The 19415-nt window shown below is 36.0% G+C and overlaps 3 protein-coding genes across 5 annotated transcripts; 2 read left to right on the top strand and 1 right to left on the bottom strand.

Annotated features, from left to right (window-relative positions):
• Positions 3076–7227, top strand: LOC109709810 (65-kDa microtubule-associated protein 8). Of its 2 annotated transcripts, XM_020232140.1 has the most exons (11): positions 3078–3436; positions 3507–3710; positions 4016–4261; positions 4368–4586; positions 4914–5072; positions 5189–5348; positions 5444–5595; positions 5909–5996; positions 6060–6133; positions 6504–6578; positions 6682–7227. In XM_020232140.1, the coding sequence occupies exons 1-11, from the start codon at positions 3353–3355 to the stop codon at positions 7006–7008; spliced, it is 1788 nt and encodes a 595-aa protein (XP_020087729.1). In that variant the 5' UTR covers positions 3078–3352; the 3' UTR covers positions 7009–7227. The 2 variants fall into 2 exon arrangements, with proteins under 2 accessions (XP_020087730.1, XP_020087729.1); XM_020232141.1 differs by lacking the exons at positions 6504–6578; positions 6682–7227 and adding an exon at positions 6291–6478 and having other exon boundaries at positions 3076–3436.
• Positions 9308–13612, top strand: LOC109710766 (mitochondrial import receptor subunit TOM20). The gene is made up of 6 exons (XM_020233515.1): positions 9308–9532; positions 9674–9752; positions 10436–10605; positions 10685–10732; positions 12199–12282; positions 13104–13612. The coding sequence occupies exons 1-6, from the start codon at positions 9434–9436 to the stop codon at positions 13236–13238; spliced, it is 615 nt and encodes a 204-aa protein (XP_020089104.1). The 5' UTR covers positions 9308–9433; the 3' UTR covers positions 13239–13612.
• LOC109710991 (serine/threonine-protein kinase RIO1-like) lies at positions 14464–19321 on the bottom strand. 2 transcript variants are annotated; one of them, XM_020233845.1, is made up of 12 exons: positions 18858–19319; positions 18653–18781; positions 18421–18513; positions 18207–18286; positions 17990–18103; positions 17769–17842; positions 16791–16867; positions 16221–16304; positions 16035–16127; positions 15845–15952; positions 15564–15638; positions 14464–15311 (listed from the first exon to the last, which is right to left on the bottom strand). In XM_020233845.1, exons 1-12 carry the CDS (start codon positions 19200–19202, stop codon positions 14826–14828), a joined length of 1758 nt encoding a protein of 585 aa, XP_020089434.1. In that variant the 5' UTR covers positions 19203–19319; the 3' UTR covers positions 14464–14825. The 2 variants fall into 2 exon arrangements, with proteins under 2 accessions (XP_020089434.1, XP_020089435.1); XM_020233846.1 differs by lacking the exon at positions 16035–16127 and having other exon boundaries at positions 18858–19321.

Consider the following 19415-nt stretch of genomic DNA (forward strand, 5'->3'; position numbering starts at 1 on the left):
CATGTGATCTCGCTTTTTTTTTTTTTTTTTTACTTTAATACTCTATGATTTAAAGTATATCATTTTAGTATTTTGTATTTTATTTTATTTTTTTCTATTAGTATCTCTATTAATTTTCTGTTAAATCATATAAAAAAAAACTTCAAATACTCTACCTATGGTTTATCAAACATTTTACTTTAGTACCCTATCGTTTATCGAGTTTTACTGTAGTACCTTATAGTTTTAATTTTCTTACTGATTTACCTCGTATCCGAGACTCAAGTTCGAATCCTAGTTGATTCACATTTCTTGCTAAGTTTATTTCTAAATGAAATAAACAAAGCGGGTAGCGTGCTACTTATTTCTCAAAAAAAAAAAAAACTTTTTCGTTTTTGGCTGAGACACTCTAAACTTCTAATTTTTTTAATTTGAGTTTTTATGTATTTATTTAAGTTAAAAGAGTTCATCAAATTCAATGACACCGTTAGTTTTTCATCATTAATTGATCTCATTTTATTTGCTTATGTTTGATTAAAAATTATTAAATTGGGTAAGATCATCAATGAATTTAATAAAATTTATAAAATTTTTAACCAAAATCGCTTGATTCCAAAAAATGTTTTACCAGTTGAGAGGATTTTACCCAACTAAGGAAAAAGAAGTTTGACCTTTTCTTTCTGTGGTTTTCATTTCAATCAATAATCTCTATTTAAGTGTATGCTATTATTCTAATCCGCTCTCGAATCATCTATTTAAATTAATTCGCTCTGAATCTAAATTTGAGCTTCAACTCGAACTCGCTAGGGTAAACAATTTTCAGTGTTGTTGCGGTTACCTAGCGTGGAGTGAAACTCAGCTACTAGCCTAAAACAACATAAGCAGTAGGTTACTTACCGTCCCTAGTGCAAGTGGCAAAAAGTTTTGTGATTGATATTCAAGGTTCCAAGTTCGAATCCTAGTTGATTCATATTTTCAGCTAAATTTATTTCTAAATGAAATAAGCGAAACGAATAACATACCTATCTCTCAAAAAAAAAAAAAAAAAAAAGAGTAGTAGGTTTAATTATTTAGAACCACCAATCATTGTTTTTTTTAATATAAATAATAACTAGAACAATGCTCTTCGTCCATGACATACTTTCAATCTAATCCCTATCCCTATTTCTATAAGTAGACAAAAGCTCGTAACCTAAAAAATGTAATATAAGATTGAAGAGCGATAACGTGACAGTTGTACGATCAGAACTAGACATGATAATATCTGAGAATGGTATTTAAATGAAAACATTTTCAAAGTTTCGACTATCAAATATCTAACTCAAAAGTTACCAATGTGAAATTTGACTAAGAGTTCGAAGACTAATGGCGCAATTTACCCTCGGGTTTGCGTCGAGATCAACCGTAAAACTGTGTTCAACTGATCTCAACATGTTTAGGACTAATCCTAATTTAAGCTTGAATACAAACAAAACCATCAGAAGCTCAACCATTGCTTTCCTACAGTCAGCAAGATTGGGATAACCTGCTTCTCTCTGGAGATAAATATTTGATGTCATTGTTGAAGTACTAATCAGCTTCTTTCAAAGCCGCCCCCCCCCCCAACAAAGCAGTATCTTTTAGATGTGATGTAGCACTCTCAAATAGCAATGAGATCTAATAAAAAAGAGGCACCTTTGCAACTTCACCAACAAGTTGTGTCCATCAAATGGAAGCCCCCATCATTCACATACTCTGAAAGATGTAAAGCACCCATCACATGAATGAGAAACCCCATCCTACACCAAAGTATAATGAAAACAAAACACGGTGGCAGCACTTATCCTTTTTTATCATTTTCATTTGTTAGATTATATTATCCAACCAACTATCCACTCAATTCTAGGGGTCCCACATCATTTTAATCACACATTTCTTAATCCAATTGCCAAAAGTCTATAAACATCAATAACTTGTACTTTTAAAAGCATAGGAGCTCAATTCTATATATATAGTTGAGCTGAAAAACTATCATTAGCAAACAGGTTCCATTTTGTTTTCGATAATGGAGCCTTCAAATCGACGATCGGCACTATTGAAAATGATATATACCACTTAAAGTATCTAAAAATCAAATTTCATACTTTTCCGATATTGTTCTCTTGTCTATCAAGTGGGCGTAAAAATGAACAGCTGAAAATGAATATTATCTAAAAAGTGATGGTAGGAATTTTGTAATCAAAAGTGAGAGCATAGATCTTATTCTAAATAGTTTAAAAAATTTTCTAACCTAAATTTAATTAATTTGGATAGTTTTACACCGTTAAACGAGAAAACGCCTTATATCAACCATTAAAATTACAAATTTTGAAATCCTTTGACATGAGGTCAATGATGTCGAAAAGATTTGAAATTTGATTTCTAGATACTTCAAGTGGTATAGATCATGTTCAGCAGTGCCGATCATCAATTTGAAGGCTCCATCATTGAAAATAAATGCATGGCAGCAACAGAGTCCATTTGCTACCAATAGCATTCCAGCTCAACTCTCTCTCTCTCCCTATATATATAACCAAGAAATATAAAGGAAAACGAAAAAGCCATATCAAACTTTATAATAAGTTTGTAAACATCAAATAATTTAGGTGTCTCAAAATTCTCTTGATTGCGTTGGATAAAACTATCCTGGAATTCAAACTCAAATAACCACATTAATATGAGTTTTAGCTATAATTATGCCACTCCACTCATTCTTTTCATCCTTTTCTTTAAAAGGGGTTCAATTATTAGGTGGGTTCTCTGCTAAAGAAGTGAGGCTAATGGGCCCTTGAGAGAGAGCGAGATAATGTCAAATTATATGAAGTAATGGTTGTTTTTTAAAATTTGGGCTCGAAATATTTTGATAGGCTCAATATGTAGACTTAAATTAAATATTAAAAAATTAATTATCCTAGGAGCCGAACGGGATTCGTACTCGGAATCTTTTGTTCTAATACCATATTAAATTATCTAAAGTAACTATTGTTCTCTAAAAATTTAAGCTACTATAAAACGAATGTTTTTAATATTTATATTCAAGATCGAGAGAGAGAGAGAGAGAGAGAGAGAGAGAGAGGGAGCGCTTGTCACCATGAACCTTCTTTCTAAAGCTTCAAGCTTTAGTTTGAGTTCATGGCCACACCTACCAAAGTGATATCCTACTTGTCTTCCAAGCAAAACCCCCACACCCAAATCCACTGCCACCTTACACAACTTTTCCTTTTTTTCTGCAACCATATCATACTTTCACTCATTCACTACATCTCAACATCTTCATCCTTGTACTCCCCACTCTAAGCCTATCCTGTGTAATCCTTGCTCTAAATCTCTTGCACAAGAGAAGAAGAATACAAAGATGGGCTCAGTCCAAATGCCTGGAAATTTTCTATCTTCTGCATTGCCAGAGTCCTCATGTGCCTATCTTCTTCAAGAATTGAAGGTTCTCTCTTACTTAATGCTCAAAATACTAGACTTGTTCTGATTCATTAACTATTTTAAACTGGAAACAGATGATATGGGATGAAGTGGGACAAGACCAACATGACAGAGAAAGGATCCTGCTTGAAATTGAGCAGGATTGTGTGGATGTTTACAGGAGAAAGGTCGATACCGCGAATATCTCTCGTGTTCGGCTTCATCAAGCATTGGCCGAGTCAGAAGCTGAGTTCACCAATCTTCTTCTTTCCCTCGGAGAAAGATCATTCCCTGGCAGGGTAAGATTCATGCTGACCAAAATCTGTGTGCAATAAATTCTCACTAATTAGTACTAATAAGTGCATGTTTTCCCTGGATTTTGCTCTAATGCAAAGCTTAAATGAGTTTGCTGAAAGCTGCAGAAGCAGAAGCTCTAATTTGAAACTTTGGCTTTCGCTATTTTAAGAAGAGATTTTAATGAAATATGCAATAATGCTTCTTCAAACAGCAATACTTCAGAAGCTCCAACGCGGCCAAACAGGCTCTAACTTGACCTTAAAAGGGTATTTTCCGATGAACTAACCAAAAAAACTTTTTGGAGCAGCCGGAAAAATTGACAGGGACTCTAAAGGAGCAGCTTGACTCCATCACCCCAGCCCTTCAAGAAATGCAGATGAGGAAAGAAGAGAGGGTAAGGCAGTTTCGGGAAGTTCAAACTGAGATCCAAAAAATAGCCTCGGAGATCGCAGGCCGTTCGGTTTGTGAAACTGTCGCCGTGAATGAAGGCGACCTCTCGCTGAAAAAGCTAGAAGATTATCATAATGAATTACAAAGACTTAAGAAGGAAAAGGTAATTTTCAATAAATTTTACAATATAGACATGCAACACATCTCATATGACCATAGTTTCTCTTTTTCATTTTCTCTTTTTATACATGTTTTTTTCAATCTGATAGAGTGATAGACTACGTAAAGTCGAAGAGTACAAAAGTGCAGTGTATGACCTCGCGGTAATCATGGGAATGGATCCTTCGAAGATCATCGCTGATGTTCACCCGAGCTTATTGGATGGTTTGAGTGGACGGCAATCAAAGAATATAAGTGACAACATTTTGGAGAAGCTGAAGAGCACAGTACAGCATCTCAAAGAAGAAAAGCAGATGAGAATGGAAAAGGTGATTTTATTGCCCAATTTATTTACTCTTACCTGTGATTTTCCAAATGATTGATTCATTGCAATCATCTAACAGGAATCATAACAAAACTCGTGTAAGTTTGTCAAATTAGCATGAAAAGTACCAAAAAAGAATCACTAGATCATTTGCAGAACATAATCATTAACAAAGGAGTAACTAGATTTTCGACAAGAGATATGTGGTACAACTATGTGTTCTACAGAAGATTACATCATAGAAGGTTAAAACCGAACTAGTTTTCGCCCTTCAAAGTTCATATAATGTAACAATATCAATTAAATCTAAAAAAGACTCATTTATCTGCAGCTTCGAAGTCTTGAGAAAGCATTAACCAACCTGTGGAGTCTTTTGGATATACCTCCTGAAGACCGGCAACCATTCTCTCACGTTAAGAATTTTTCGTCGATATCTGCTACAAGTGGCATGTTACGTCCTGGAACGCTTACCCTCGACACAATTCAAAAGGTAAAAAGAACTTAAGAGTAACAATACTTAAAAGTTAAATTTTGAGCTCTAGAATTTCGGAAGCCAATTTGTTCGCACACTTGCTTAACTGTTGCTTTGTTTCTTATATGATATAGGCCGAGTCCGAAGTTCGGAGGTTGGATCAGCTAAAAGCAAGCAAAATGGAAGAGTTGTTCTTAAAAAAGAAGATTGAGGTTGAGGAAATATGCAAGAAATCTCACATGGAGTTGCCTTTCAAGTTAGAAATGGATAACATTATGAAACTAATAATTTCAGGTTCTTTTTCTTTCATCTGCTTCACTTTCCATGCTTATTCGTAGAATCAATTGTATCTCTAATACATATAATAAATTATATCTACTCATGTGAAGGAAAACTGGACCATGATGAATTACTGAAGACAATGGAAGAATACATATCGGAAGCAAAGGAGGAGGCTTATAGCCGGAGAGATATAATGGACAAGGTTGAAAAGTGGATGGCTTCATGCGAGGAAGAGCGCTGGTTGGAAGAATACAGCAGGGTGCTCCACTAACCCACCGCGCCACAAGTTATGGCCTGTCTGGCCCACTAGTAGCTTTTTTTGTAGGTGCTTTTCAAATAAAGCTGTTTGAACAAGCACTAACAATTTCTTCATTGAGCTTCCCCCAACAGGCTCTGGTTATAGCAGAAACAAAAGCTTTAGGGCTCAAAAGCTCATTTCAGCTTCACACTGAAGCAAAAGCTCCTGACTTCATTTGCCGTATGCCCGGCCAATACTTCATGGAGTATAGAAAGTTATTCTTGAACCCAGTCTTTACGAAATTAGGCTTTGTATCCTAACTACTTGTCTACAGGATGAGAACCGGTACTCGGTAAGCAGAGGAGCTCATAAAAACTTGAGACGTGCCGAGCGAGCGAGAATAGTAGTCAGCAAAATTCCAGGTTAGCATCAAATATTGTTTAAGAAGGAAATGCATTGGATAAACTAATAGAATGAATATGCAGGTTTAGTTGAATTGCTGATGGCTAAGACCAAGATTTGGGAAGAGGAGAGACAGAAAACTTTCTTGTATGATGAGGTAAGAAGAAAAGCCCCTCGAGTATTCCATATACATTTCCTGTTTATGAACATTTCACGTGGATCTTTCGATATGCTAGAATGTAGATAATAATAGGTCTTTTTAAGGATTTGGACAACTCAAAAGGTACATTGAACAAAAAATTGCAAAATAACAGGAACTTATCACAAATCTTCTGGAACAGAAGGAAGTTAGCATTCTTTGGCCACAATGTTCAACTTGAGGAAAGACGAGCCTTGCTATATAGCTGTACCAAAAAAATGGTGGAAAATAGCAACAAATTGCCAAATTTGAAGGAAAAACAGTTTATTCTTTGTAGCAGTTATACTTTTGGGCGAATAATATTTTATCTTAACTAATCTTTTGACAGCTCCCTCTTTTGGCAATGCTCGAAGAATATGTTTTACTACGCAAGGAAAAGGAAGAAGAGAAGTACAGGCAGAGGGTGAGTATTTACCGCATCGAGTGAAGAAATAAAATGAAAAGTGAAAGAAACCGCTACTAACTTCGTGTTAACATCATTTACACTTGTGTTACTTCTTCGACAGGAGATGAAAAAGGTGCAGAATCAATATGTAAAGCCGCAGGAGAGCCCATTTAGCTCGAGGCCGAGGACAAGCAGTAGCCACGGTTCAAACCGAAGTTTAAACAGCAGTTTTGCCTATGCATCATCGCCTTTGAATAAGAGAATTTCTGGAATGAGCCAACCAGGAGGCTCGGATAACAATTCTATAGCTGAAGAGACCAGGTTCATTAGAAAAAGCAGGAGCACAAGAATGCGGAAGATGTCGGGGAATAACGGCCACGGCTTTAATGTTAAAGCAGATGCAGCATCAGAAATATCGGTGACATGCTCAGGCCCAACATCTCCTTGATTTTTTTCCCCCCTTTTTTTTTCAATCTACAAATATGAAGTGAGTAGTATCATGATTCTCATCATGTATGTGTGATTTAGGTAGGGACATATAAAGTTTGAATATGATTGTGTTTGTACAAAGAAAACAAAAAAAGAACAGAATGTAACACTTGTATCAAAATTATATTCATGTTGAAGTTTGTGAAAGCCGGAATTTCAATTGAAGCTAGTTGGTGAACTCTAGGTTCAGTTTCTGCTTTCAGATTCAGCCAACTTTAGCCGAGATCTGGCAAACTGAAAAGCTTGGAGAGTTTCTGATGTGACTCGAAGTTAAAATAAGCTTCTGAGTCCAGTTTGGAAGAGTATCAAGTTATGGATGAAAATATTCTGCAGTTGAATATGTAGCTTATCAAATCCAGAGATTAATTGTTCTTTTTTATTTTTTCAATTTCAACATTCTCTAATCATTCTATGTAATGACAAGTGATTTTAGCTGATTTCAGTAGGAACTGAACATCAACTTTTAACTTACTAACATAAAAGTGAAGTATCAAATACAGGACTGTATATCAAAATTAACAATGGTAAACAACTAAGAGCATCTTATTAAGCAGATAATCATGCCATTATGCATTCATTGCTGGAGAAAAATATGATTGTAAAAAGAAAAATATTAGAGAGGCTCTAAAGAGAGTAGAAATACCAAGAAATGGGATCAAATCCATATCGAGAAATGGCTAAGATTGTGAAACAACCGTTGTACTCTAAAAGCTTAAGCTGTTAGAGAACGATGTTTATATAATTTTATATTCAACACTCCCCTCACATCCGGGCTCGAAACTTTTTTAGTCTTAGTCGGTCCATGACGTGGGCTTAAATTAAATGGAAGGAAATTAATGTGCTAGTTAGGAGTCTGGCGTGACTTGAACTCAGGACTTCCTACTCTGATACCATGTGAAACAACCGTTGTACTCTAAAAGCTTAAGCTGTTAGAGAACGGTATTTATATAATTTTATATTCAACAAAGATTGTTATGTGTAATCATCATTTCCTTGTGTATCCTATCAGATTAAGGTCTCTTAAACTCGGCATTTTCTGGGCCTTTTTTTTTGAGTTTTGACTCTTCTGAGTAAACATTCGAGAGGGGCACGCTTTGTTGAAGCGTTATTCTCAGACAACTTAAACTTTTGAAAAATAAAAATTGTTTCATATGTCTCTCTATTTTTTTTTTGATGATATTGTAAATATATATTAATATTAAATTAGAAATAAGTCGTAAAACACGTTATCTCTTATAAAGGCAAACATTTTTTTAGTTTCTCACTCCATGCCAAGGGTTGAAAATAAATAAAATATTTTTGTAATTCCAAACAAAGTTTAAGCTATCAATCTCTATAATATACAACACTCTCCTCGGTGCATATGAACAGTTTTGTGCAAATCTCGTATAAATGGTTCGGGTTAATTTCGTTACTAATTAAAATTATTTAATAATAAATAGAAAAATCCTACACAAGCTCACAAATCTAGTGCTGCGCAATATCTGCGCAAAGTATGTGAAACTCCTAACCCGCGGTAAAATCACCTCCGCACCCGCGTACCCTTTACCCGGTATTTGATACGAATATAATTTTTATTGGGCAAAAATTTAATACGGATATAATTTGAATTTTAAATTTTAAATTTTGTTTAAAAAATATTATTTAAAAAATAAATTCGTTAATTATTCGAATACATAATTTATACAGATATTATACGTTCACCAATTAACAATTCGAGATAAAAAAATTCGACTATTAAACTAAGCTTTTTTTCTCTAGATTTATGCTACCAGTATATATAGTTTTAAATTATTAAAAATATATATAAAAAAAGAGAGTTACAAAATAAAGTAGATTAAGCAAAAATAATAATAATAATAAATTTTATTATCGTTTTCATCTTTATTTTTTTCATAATCTCTATATTTCGAAAGTTCATAAAGTTTTTTAATAATTCGCGAATAAATTTTATCCAAAAAATTTATGCAATTTTTTAGCTGAATAGTTCGATGTTGAATTATTCATGAATAATTAATCTAATCTAAAAATTTATATATTATTTTATTTTTTTACATGTGAGTAAATTATATACGGACAGTTTTATTCGAATTTTTAATAATTTACGAGTAATTCGCAAATAACTACCATCGCCACAGCAAATAAACGTGCCCAAAGTAGGCGGTGTAAAATTACCGGGCGAAGCACCCGACCCGGACCTCGACCCGAATCCAACGCCTTACTTCCCACGAACGCGTCTTCCTCGTGGCGCAACTCTCTCCATCGCCCGCACAATACAAAAACCCCGACCTCCTCTCTCGCCCTCAAAACCCTAACCCTCGTTTTCTCCTCCTCCTCCTCCTCCTCCTCGTTCTCCTCTCCGTAGATCGAACTTGGAATCGAGAATGGAGATCCCTCAGAACGATTTCGAGCGCCTCGTCTTCTTCGAGCACGCGCGCAAGACCGCGGAGGTCGCCTACGCCGCCGACCCCCTCGACGCCGACGTGAGATCTCATCGCCACCCTCCGATCGATCCGCTTTTCTCATATTTTTCATCCTCTTTTTTTTCTTTTCCTTGTTTTAATTGATGTTTTGATCGATCGGAACCCTAATTTGTTTATTTGTATTGGGTTCTTGTTGTGAAGAACCTGACGAGATGGGGAGGGGCTCTTCTTGAGTTGTCTCAGTTTCAGAATGGGGTTGATACTGTGAAGTACGTGGAAGGTAATAGAATTTGTGTTGTTGAGATTAGAAACTATGTTTTTAGTTTTTTTTTAAAGAGTAATTTTTATGTATAAAAGTACAGTACTTACCTGAACTATCAACTATAGTACACTTTTGAGATGAATTTTGAATTTATTATCTACCTTTATGGTTACTTTGATTTCAGAAGTACTGTCAAATTCAGTTAGAACTTGTGATTTCCATTGAAAAAAGTTCAGAAAAACCATTATGTGCCGGTGTGGGCCTGCTTCCGCTTCTGCTTTCAGCAATAGTCACGTTTAGTAGAGTGTTTGGCAAATAGAAAAGTTTGGTGTCGCCGCAGCGGGAGTGAAAAACAAAAATTTTGGGGACTGAAAGCAGAAACTCCAATTTGCTGCTTTTGGTTTTGCCTCAGAGGGAATCTGTTGAAGGAATTTTAAGATAATTGTTCTTCTGAAAATACCACTCCGATAACACTTCATCCAGTGGTACTATTTGGAGCTCTAAGTGTGAGATACATAGATCAAAATAATTGTAAGCTTAGGTATTAAAAATAAACTTTTCATTTTAAAGTTTGGTTACCGTTTTCAAAATGTGCTATGTCAACTGTGTTTCAAATGCTTTCATCTTATTTTTATGTATTTTATGCAAAATTTTGGCTTTGAGATAGGAGTTGTTCTATTTCGATGATTTGGGTCGTATAGATGCTGTATCGAAACTGGAGGAGGCATTGGAGATTAATCCCAGGAAGCACGACGCTCTCTGGTGCTTAGGAAATGCTCACACTTCCCGTGCTTTTTATACTCCTGAACATGATGCGGCAAAGGTCTATTTTGCAAAGGCCACCCAGTGTTTCCAGAAGGCTGTCGAGGAGGTATCTATCTACATATTCATCTTACATTCTGTAATGATAATTGGTTTGTGAGAAATTGAGTTTTTCCTTTTTCTTTTAGGATCCTGAAAATGTGATGTATATCAAGTCGTTGGACCTATCTGCTAAGGTACATTTCTTTCTTTCATTCGTTCAACAGAATCTTACGATAAGGCATTAGTGTAAATGTCATATTTGACTGTCAACTGGTAATTGTTACATTTTTTTTAATTAACTAGTTGATCTCTTGGATTTCTCATACTGTTGTAACTATGGCTTAGCATTTATTTATTTTCTTTGTCCATACAGCATGATTGTGAGCGAGTCAAAAACACAAAATTTACTCATTCTGCAAATGTAATTTGCAAGAACAAGATTGGGATCTTGGGTAACATGTAATATATAGGTGCTTTTGCATGGTCATATTTACTTTTTTGACATGCTCTCTCAAATGCAATCAGTAGTGTGCAGATAATATGCTGAATGTGAGAAACGTATGCATCTGTCAAAACTGCTATGTTAATTGATTGTGCCTTGTTAAGTTTACTGCCCTCTTAGCCATGTTAGCAAATGAAATAGGTTCCTTGTGGGGATCAATTGGCTTTTTTGTTGGCCAACCTGTATGCTTTGCCTCCTGACGGTTGGATTTTAATGCATGCCTACTGTCACAGTCCACTGAATAAGCACATTTTTTGTTAGTTCTTTCAAAAATCAAAAGGGAAAAATTTGTGCATTAGTTTTAAAAGTAGATACCTGAGTTAGAAATCAGATATTTCAATCAATAGAAAGATCCCTACTTGCAGTGAAGTCAGACAGATGTTATATCACTTGTTTTGCATACGTTGATAATTGTAACCAAAATAATGTGGTTGGCTTCTAGTTGATACCTGTTTTATTTTCTCCCTCACGAACTTGATCAAATATCACTAACAAATTTTTTTTTTCCATTTTAGTATATATCACATAAATAATCTCGATGGCGCGTGTTGAAAAACTCCCTTACATGCATGGACATCTCAACATGCAGGGCAATAATTTGTCTCCCTGCTTTTCTTCTAATTGAGGAGAGGTTAATGCATGCATAAATTGAGGTGCCTAATGTGAAGAAACTATCTTTCCTTAGGCCTATCGATCATCACCATTTTGTTCGTCCTGATCTTCTATCTTAATTCTTTCCTTTCTTCTGTCTATTTTTTCCTTTCTATATCATATTAAATACGACTTCCTATCTTTGTTATTGTTATGCTGGTTTCTTGAAGTTGAAAGTTTCTCCAAGTTTATATAATGCTGGATATGCAGCTACTCCTTTTTTTTCTTGACAATTTTCTCTCTCTTATTTCTATATGCATGCATTATTAATATATGTGTTGTTGATTTTCTTTATGGAAGTTCAAAAGTTCTATGTCCCATAGAGCTGAAACATCTTTAGCAGCCCTTATTATTGACAGCAAATAAATATTTATAAAATATAGATGTCACTCAACCAGTCTGAAGCCCTTTTAACAAATTTAACGCAGCTTTTTTCTGTTGTTGTGCATCTTATTCTTGCATATCCTTGATAAAACATAAATTGGTACTGACACCTGCTTTTTGCAGGCACCTGAACTGCATTTAGAGCTCCAAAGTCAGATTGCCAGCCAACAAGTTTCACAGGGAACATCCTCTGCCTCAAGTGCGAAGGTACTATATCCATCTTTTCATTTGTCGAAGACGAGTCTTTTAGCTTTTTGTTATTTGTCTAATGATTTATCTGATTTACTGTTTTGGAAATTATTTTGTTCTTTGCGTATTAAACTTTGCTAATGACTCTTGGATGGTAAATTATGTTAATGTTGTTCGTCTTTCAGCTTCCTTTTTGCTGTGGTAAATTTCGAAATTCCGCCTCTATTTTCTTTGAGCAACTTTCTATGAACAGTTTTAAATTGCCATTGGCAGTTTTTTACTTTTAAAATTTACATAGTATCCTTCTAGCTGACAGTATATAACTATGGAATTTTATTATCTTTCACTGATAATATTACTACCTGGCATCATACATATCTGATAAATGCTTTACAGCTTGTAGCTATTTAGAACCAGGTTGTGTAAACTACGCACATTCTTTGGTGCATAAGAGAAAGTGGTTTTTCGTGTTTAAGTTTTAGAAATGTGTTTGTGCCATCAATATCTTGCCAAATAATAGTTTACGTGGGGGAAAAAAAATAGTGGGGGTAAGCTTATGATTTGTCTTTTGTACTTTGGCAAATTTAAGTAATTAAATGCTCTGATGGACAGCAAATGTTGAAACTATTTGTACCTCTCCTTTTTTGTTTACAAGTTGATGTTACAACGTAATCGGCGATACTAAGAATTGATAGCATAAAGGTTAAAAAAGAGCAACTGAAAGCGTAGCCAGATGGTGTCCCATCTCATCTAATAAACCAGAAACTTCTGTGTCAAATTTTTTGGGTTTGGAATTAATATTATCACTGTTCAGCTCATTATCCTTTTATTCTTCCCAGGCAACGAAGAGTAAGAAAAAAAAGAACAGTGACCTAAAGTACGACATACTCGGGTGGGTGATCCTCGCGGTGGGAATTGTTGCGTGGGTGGGGATGGCAAAATCCCATGCGCCTCCCACCCCTCCTCCCAGGTGAAGAGGCCTCCTACGAGCGAGTCTCTTATAAATCCACGCATGCTGTGTTCTAAGTAATATTTGAACTGTTTTAGTGTGAGATTTAATGAGATGAAAACTACAAGGGGCATTGCGGATAAAATTGTGGAGCGTGTAGCTTCTTGATTGATGCTTTTCCCAGTTTCCTCTGAGCCGAATGATCGGTTCAGGGTATACTCAGTTTTAGGTTATAGCTGGTGTTTGTTTTTGGTTTTTTTCACTTTCTTTTTTGTCTGGATCTTTAATATGATTTTAGGATAAAGAGCTTGTTACCATGGTGTGGTTTCGGAAGGTTCTTTCTTTGCAATAATCTCTACAGGGTAATGACTTTGGTTCCTCTGTATTGCCAGATCGAAATAGTTGCTTTTTTAAGGACTTTGTCAAATATTTTATATGACTTTTTTAGTTCTGAATTGTGCTGATTTTTCTTGATAATCTTTAATCTGGTGGAACATAAAAGATTTCAGGCATTTATCATTTGGGTGATTGAAAGTTGTTTAAGAAAAATTAACCAAATATGAAACTGGACGCTTGATTGAAGCAACAACTAAAATGTTTTTTAGTTTAATTGTGCCTCATGAAGTTGGGATTGCTATGTATAATTGCGCTAATGTTCGGATCTGTTGGGCATATTTTGTTCCCATTTTCTGCAGCTGAAGAATCTCATACGTCTTATGCATGCGTTGGTAATCTTAACCTGGTTCAAACGTAGAAGACCCTGTAGACTTCTTAAGGCTTTTCCTTCCTTTTCTGTTCCTGCATCTGCTCTTCTTCGGTTAGTTTCCTACCATTCCTCGGATCGGAGGGCCGAAGGGAATACGTATAAATGAAGTCGAAGGATTAAAGAGGCCTCTGTTTGAGCTTCAGCACAACTTCTCTAGTTGCCAAAAGTTGTAACAGGATGGTTGTTAGTGATTTTGTGGGTCAGTAAATATGTGCAAACTCGTATAGCACAATACAAAGGGTTAAATATTTAACATTTTAGACATCACATTGTTACATTTTAAAGTGCTTACAAGCTATCAAACTTCAATTTTTTGCTTCTAATAGAAAATATAAGATAAAAGGTAGAATAATAATTTCTTAAAAAATAAAATTTGGTGTGAATGGTACCCAGCGTGAGATAGTTATGATAAGTGGTAGGTATACGTACGCCCAACAAGTAAGAATCCGAAACAATTTTTAATATTAAAAAAAATTAATAAAATAAGTACGAAGTACTGGCCGTCTGGCCCTCAAACAAATAAGTATAAAATTTACATTCACTTTTTGGCGCTTTCGGGTAGCATTGCTCTCATTACATTGGAAAATCTTATAAATAAACCTTCACTGAACTAATCATTCCTACAAAATGATAATAACTCATTTCAACATTTAGAGATTTTATCTAAAAAGTTAATTAAAAATTAGGAAAAACAAGAGAATTTTATGTGACCAGCCAGTCTCATCCCGCATAATACAACACCCAAAAATAATTTTAACTCAACATAAGCTTACTAAAATAATTAGCGGATCTCGCAAACAAAAACGGCAAAACCCCAACGCACTTTGGAGTATGGAGAGAGACTTACTACCTCTTGCACTTGGCTTTGGCCAACTTCTTCCTCCTCTTCTTCTCGGCCTTTGGGATCTTAGTCTTGCGAGACTCTCTCTTCTCTTCCTTCACTTTCTTCTTATTCTCCTTGCGCTCCGCCCTCCTCTCTTCTGGACCCTTCTTCTGCTCCGCCTCGACCCAAGAACCGTCTTCATCAGAGTCCGTGCAAGATTCATCTTCGTCTGTCTCTGATTCGAATTTACCCTCCACAGAACACTTACTTTGGAGGTCCTTCTCCAAGGGCTCCAGAGGATTGTTTGGAACCGCTTCTGCTTTTGCTTCCGCCTTTTCTTCCAGCTGCCACTTTTGCTGCTGTTGGGCGGCTTCAGTTCGAGTGTTTACAAACCCTAAAAGGGGCTGGTCATAAATCTTTTCTGCTGTCGGCTCGTAAGCAAAAGTAGGGCGTGAAAGCATCGCCATCTGAACGAGATCTGCCTCGCATTGCTTTACATAGTCCAACGTCTTCCAAAATATAAAGCATTGACAGCACAAGCAACAATAAAAAGTCAGCAGGTGCATTGATGATCAGAGTAGGCAACTAGTTTTAGGTCCAAAAGAATGTACATTCACTATTTTGACAGGGAGAAGTTAATTATTTAGAAATTTATTATTTATTTTTCTTCACGGATTAATAATTATGGTTAGGAAGTATCGGATGAATCAAAGAAGCATGCCTAGTGACTAATTACATAATGCATGAATATGCACAAGTACCTGCACAAACACTGTTGGGGCAATTTCGTCATCATTGGCCACTGAACCTCCTCTTTCCAAAACTTTTTGCTGAATCTGATATTAAACATTGGGAATCTCTTAGAGCCAAAAAAAATAAAACATTCGCCCCTTTGCAGCTAAAGGGAAGAAGAATAGAACCCTCAAAATTCTAATTGTTTGAAATTTTGATGCATCAAAGTTTGTTCCATGTCAGCATCCTAATTAAAATCGAAATCTCAAAAATCAGAAAAACAACATGTTGGTGAAATCCAGCAGATTACCTTTCCTAGATACTCATCGACATCTTCATCCGCAATTGATGGGTCAATCACGAAATCAAATAATTCCTTGACTGTCATTACAGCAACTCCATGTTTCCTAAAGAACTCCTGGAAGGAGAATTAAAACCGGTTATTAGTTTAATACAAGCAATAACATATTTCGTTAGTGACTGAGGAAAATAATACATACAGTGACATGTAAGCAATCTTCCTTAAGGAAGTCTAATGCAGATGGATGATCGAGATCCACAGATTGAGAAACATCAATTATATACAGGTGCCCCTGGATGATATAAGGCATCAAGGGAAAACATAAAATTTGCCATAAGGGGTTCAACCAGAATAGTTCACATAACAAGAGAAGATGATAACTGACCTCAAAATAGAGTATGTTGTATTCACTCAAATCACCATGAACCAATTTGCACTTCTGGTACAATGTTCGCATTGTTGTAATTATCTGAGGGAAAATCAAAACCGACCCAAATTTAGAGAAAAACAAACTGACCATGCACATATTTATCAAGCAGTAGAATTTGGAATGAGCTAACTATGATTTATACGAACATAAATTGTTTGCCCCAACAAAATAAACAGTGGACATTGCAGAAGTCAAAATATTCAAAAATAGTAAATCTTAAATAGAAAACTATTTTACACAATTGAACTCAATTATATTATCTATCAGATCCAACTTCAATCCAGACCCAGTTCTTAAACAGATTTGATGTGGAGCACAATATCATCCAGCCAAAAGCAAGTCTAAGATCCGAAAATCAAAAGCACCTAGCATTGGCTTTGTATACAGTCGACAGCATATACTGTTTAAAAGGCCTTATTGGTCATTTTGACGGGTCAATTAAAGCTATTAACTTTGCTACTTGAACTCATATCTGCATAGCTATTACCAAGTGCAACTGCAAGTAGAGTAGGAATTTTACCGTACCTCTACATAAGCTTCACGCAACTTGTCTTCTGAAAGAGCAGCATCCTTAAGGCGAGGAGCAGCCCAACCTGCCTTTCCTGAAACAAAGAGGCATTCAAAAAATCTTCCAGTAAGATAACTAAACATAAATCCAGATTGATACAGTTAGAGCCCTACTAAAAAGTAGAATTAGCCGCCACATATAATGTTCTACAAAATGAAAGTAATATATATATATATATATATATATATATATATATAGAGAGAGAGAGAGAGAGAGAGAGAGAGAGAGAGAGAGAGTCCGGCTACTATACTCTTATGAGTACGATCGCCCTCGTACTCATAAGTCGTTTTCAATGATAGAGCTTCCAAATCGACGATTCATACCGTAAATGTTAGCTAGAGTATTTAAAACTTCTAGAAACTAAATTTCATAATTTTCGACATCATTTACCTTACGATCAAAAGTTAACAAAATTGACAATTTTTAACGGCCGGTATAGGATACTTGCTAGTTTAACGGTGTAAAAGAATTAGAATAAGTTAAATTTTTAATAGAAAATTCTATTCACTACCTAGATAAAGATTAATAACTCCAATCTTAAATTGAAGGATCCGAGCATCCATTTTTAGGACATTTTTCGATTTTGACCGTTCATTTTATGCTCGCTTGATAGACTTTATTATGATTTCAAAAAATTACGAAATTTATTGTCTAAAAATTTCAAATACTCTAGATTATATTTAACAAAATGGATCGTTGATTCGGAAGCTCCATCATTGAAAACAACTTATGAGTACGAAGGGAGCCCTATTCTCTCTCTCTCTCTCTCTCTCTCTCTCTATATATATATATATATATATATCTATATATATATATGTATGTATGTATATATATCTATATATATATATGTACATATATATAAATAAATAGAAAAAAAAAGGTCAATGAAGTGCAAACGATTATAACTTCTTTCCTCGAGTATCAAAAAACATTACCTATAAATTCCATGACCAAGACATGAAGTCTTAAGAGTAATGGCATTGGGCACCTGATTCCCGCAGCTCTTACTCTATCAAAAGAAAAGGATGAAGAAATATTTTTCAAACATATTAGTTCGTTGCATTATTCATGATTACTCAAATTAAAGAAGATACATATGTAACTAAAAATTAAAAAAAGCACATTATAATATATTTAGAAGGCAGCTTTCTCTCACCGCAAAAGATTCCGCATTTCTTTCTCTGCCCAGGTTTTTACCATTTTCCTTGGGTTGTGCTTGCAGTAACCATGTCTGAAACGATAATCTCCTTGTACATACCTATCTCTGTCCCTGCAATAAAGCAATAGATGCAAAATAAAAACCATTTTATTGCATTTTGAAAGCAAGTAGCTGCAAAATTAAGATTTAATCGATAGAAGTAACAATAACTTACTTGAAAACAAGAACAGAAGTTTTGTACACTTTGACTGCTAATTCCTGGCCATCAGCTTTAGTTGCGTGATAAACATTAGCCTATGTAGACAGCAATTAGTGCATGCATTGATATGAATCCTATCACATTTTATTTCATTACTCAATAATGTTGTAGAATTCATGTGTTATGGAAATGCTCCAAATGAAAGAAAGTTATTAAAATAGAAGAACACCTCTTTCCCAGTTGAAATGCAACCATTAATGTCGTTAAAAACCCCACGATTCAACATTTTGAACAAAACCATTCGAGTTCTTGGATCAATAGCCTGCAAAAAAAAAAGAAAAAAAAAGAATTACTTTTATAACATCGCACACAGACAAGTAAACCATAAAAATACTGAGCTAATGTATAAATCAGAAGTCAAAAAAGCTTGGCTTGATTTAAATTAAAAAAAAAAAAAAAACCTGCTCAACAGTGGCACGATCCGCTTTCTCCGTATTCCTCGTTTTCCCAATCGCCATCTCCCGAACGCTATCCCGTATTGCCGTCGCCACTGAATTCGACATCCCCACATCCAATCTCCCTTCCCATTCCTACAACAATTGCAATTATAGAGCATGGATTAAGAACAAAACCCTACAAACGGAGAGGAGCGGATCGATAAAAGACCTCTAAGGGCTTGGCGCGGATGTGGGAGGAGAACTTCTGGTTCCGATTGGCGAGGGGCTGGAGGGGCCGGGAGAGGACGCCGCCGTGGGCGTTGGGGCGGCGCGCGGCGGCGGCACCGCCGGAGAAGGAGGCGGCGGCGGAGGCGGCGGCCGCGGCCGGGGAGGCGGCGGCGTCGTAACCCTCCCGCGCGTCCAACCAGTCTAGGGCGTCTCCCACCTCCGAATCGGAGGACCACACCTCCTCTTCCTCTTCTTCCTCCTCCTCTTCCATTACCACCTTTTCTACATCGTCTTCTCCTCCTCCTCTACTCTGCGGTAGGAGCTCTCCCATGGCGGATTCGGCCATGGCTCCTGCTTCGCTTCGATTTTGCGGTCGCGGAAGCGATTCTGATCGAGGGGACGACGGAGAAGTAGAAGAAGAACAGAGGGCTTATAAAACCCTAGAAGGAAACCAAACTCCGAGACACCGACCCCTCGGAGTTTAGGAAGTGTGTGCGCCGCGAACCGCTCTTTTAAAATTATTACCTAGAGTTGGTTCACCGCGTCGTCGGTGGACCGC

The sequence above is a fragment of the Ananas comosus genome, linkage group 5 (assembly GCF_001540865.1).
Source record: "Ananas comosus cultivar F153 linkage group 5, ASM154086v1, whole genome shotgun sequence".
NCBI classification, from domain to species: Eukaryota; Viridiplantae; Streptophyta; class Magnoliopsida; order Poales; family Bromeliaceae; genus Ananas; species Ananas comosus.

What these genes read in the sequence shown, in the direction of transcription:
- LOC109709810 (XM_020232140.1), top strand. Translation starts at nt 3,353, where the DNA reads ATGGGCTCAGTCCAAATGCCTGGAAATTTTCTATCTTCTGCATTGCCA. An exon ending in AAAGACTTAAGAAGGAAAAG is followed by an intron (nt 4,262 to 4,367) that starts GTAATTTTCAAT and finishes TCAATCTGATAG; the next exon opens with AGTGATAGACTACGTAAAGT. An exon ending in AGTAGTCAGCAAAATTCCAG is followed by an intron (nt 5,997 to 6,059) that starts GTTAGCATCAAA and finishes ATGAATATGCAG; the next exon opens with GTTTAGTTGAATTGCTGATG.
- LOC109710766 (XM_020233515.1), top strand. Translation starts at nt 9,434, where the DNA reads ATGGAGATCCCTCAGAACGATTTCGAGCGCCTCGTCTTCTTCGAGCAC. An exon ending in CCGACCCCCTCGACGCCGAC is followed by an intron (nt 9,533 to 9,673) that starts GTGAGATCTCAT and finishes CTTGTTGTGAAG; the next exon opens with AACCTGACGAGATGGGGAGG. An exon ending in CCTCTGCCTCAAGTGCGAAG is followed by an intron (nt 12,283 to 13,103) that starts GTACTATATCCA and finishes TATTCTTCCCAG; the next exon opens with GCAACGAAGAGTAAGAAAAA.
- LOC109710991 (XM_020233845.1), bottom strand. Translation starts at nt 19,202, where the DNA reads ATGGCCGAATCCGCCATGGGAGAGCTCCTACCGCAGAGTAGAGGAGGA. An exon ending in GAAATGCGGAATCTTTTGCG is followed by an intron (nt 17,843 to 17,989) that starts GTGAGAGAAAGC and finishes TTCTTTTGATAG; the next exon opens with AGTAAGAGCTGCGGGAATCA. An exon ending in TCGATGAGTATCTAGGAAAG is followed by an intron (nt 15,639 to 15,844) that starts GTAATCTGCTGG and finishes GTTTAATATCAG; the next exon opens with ATTCAGCAAAAAGTTTTGGA.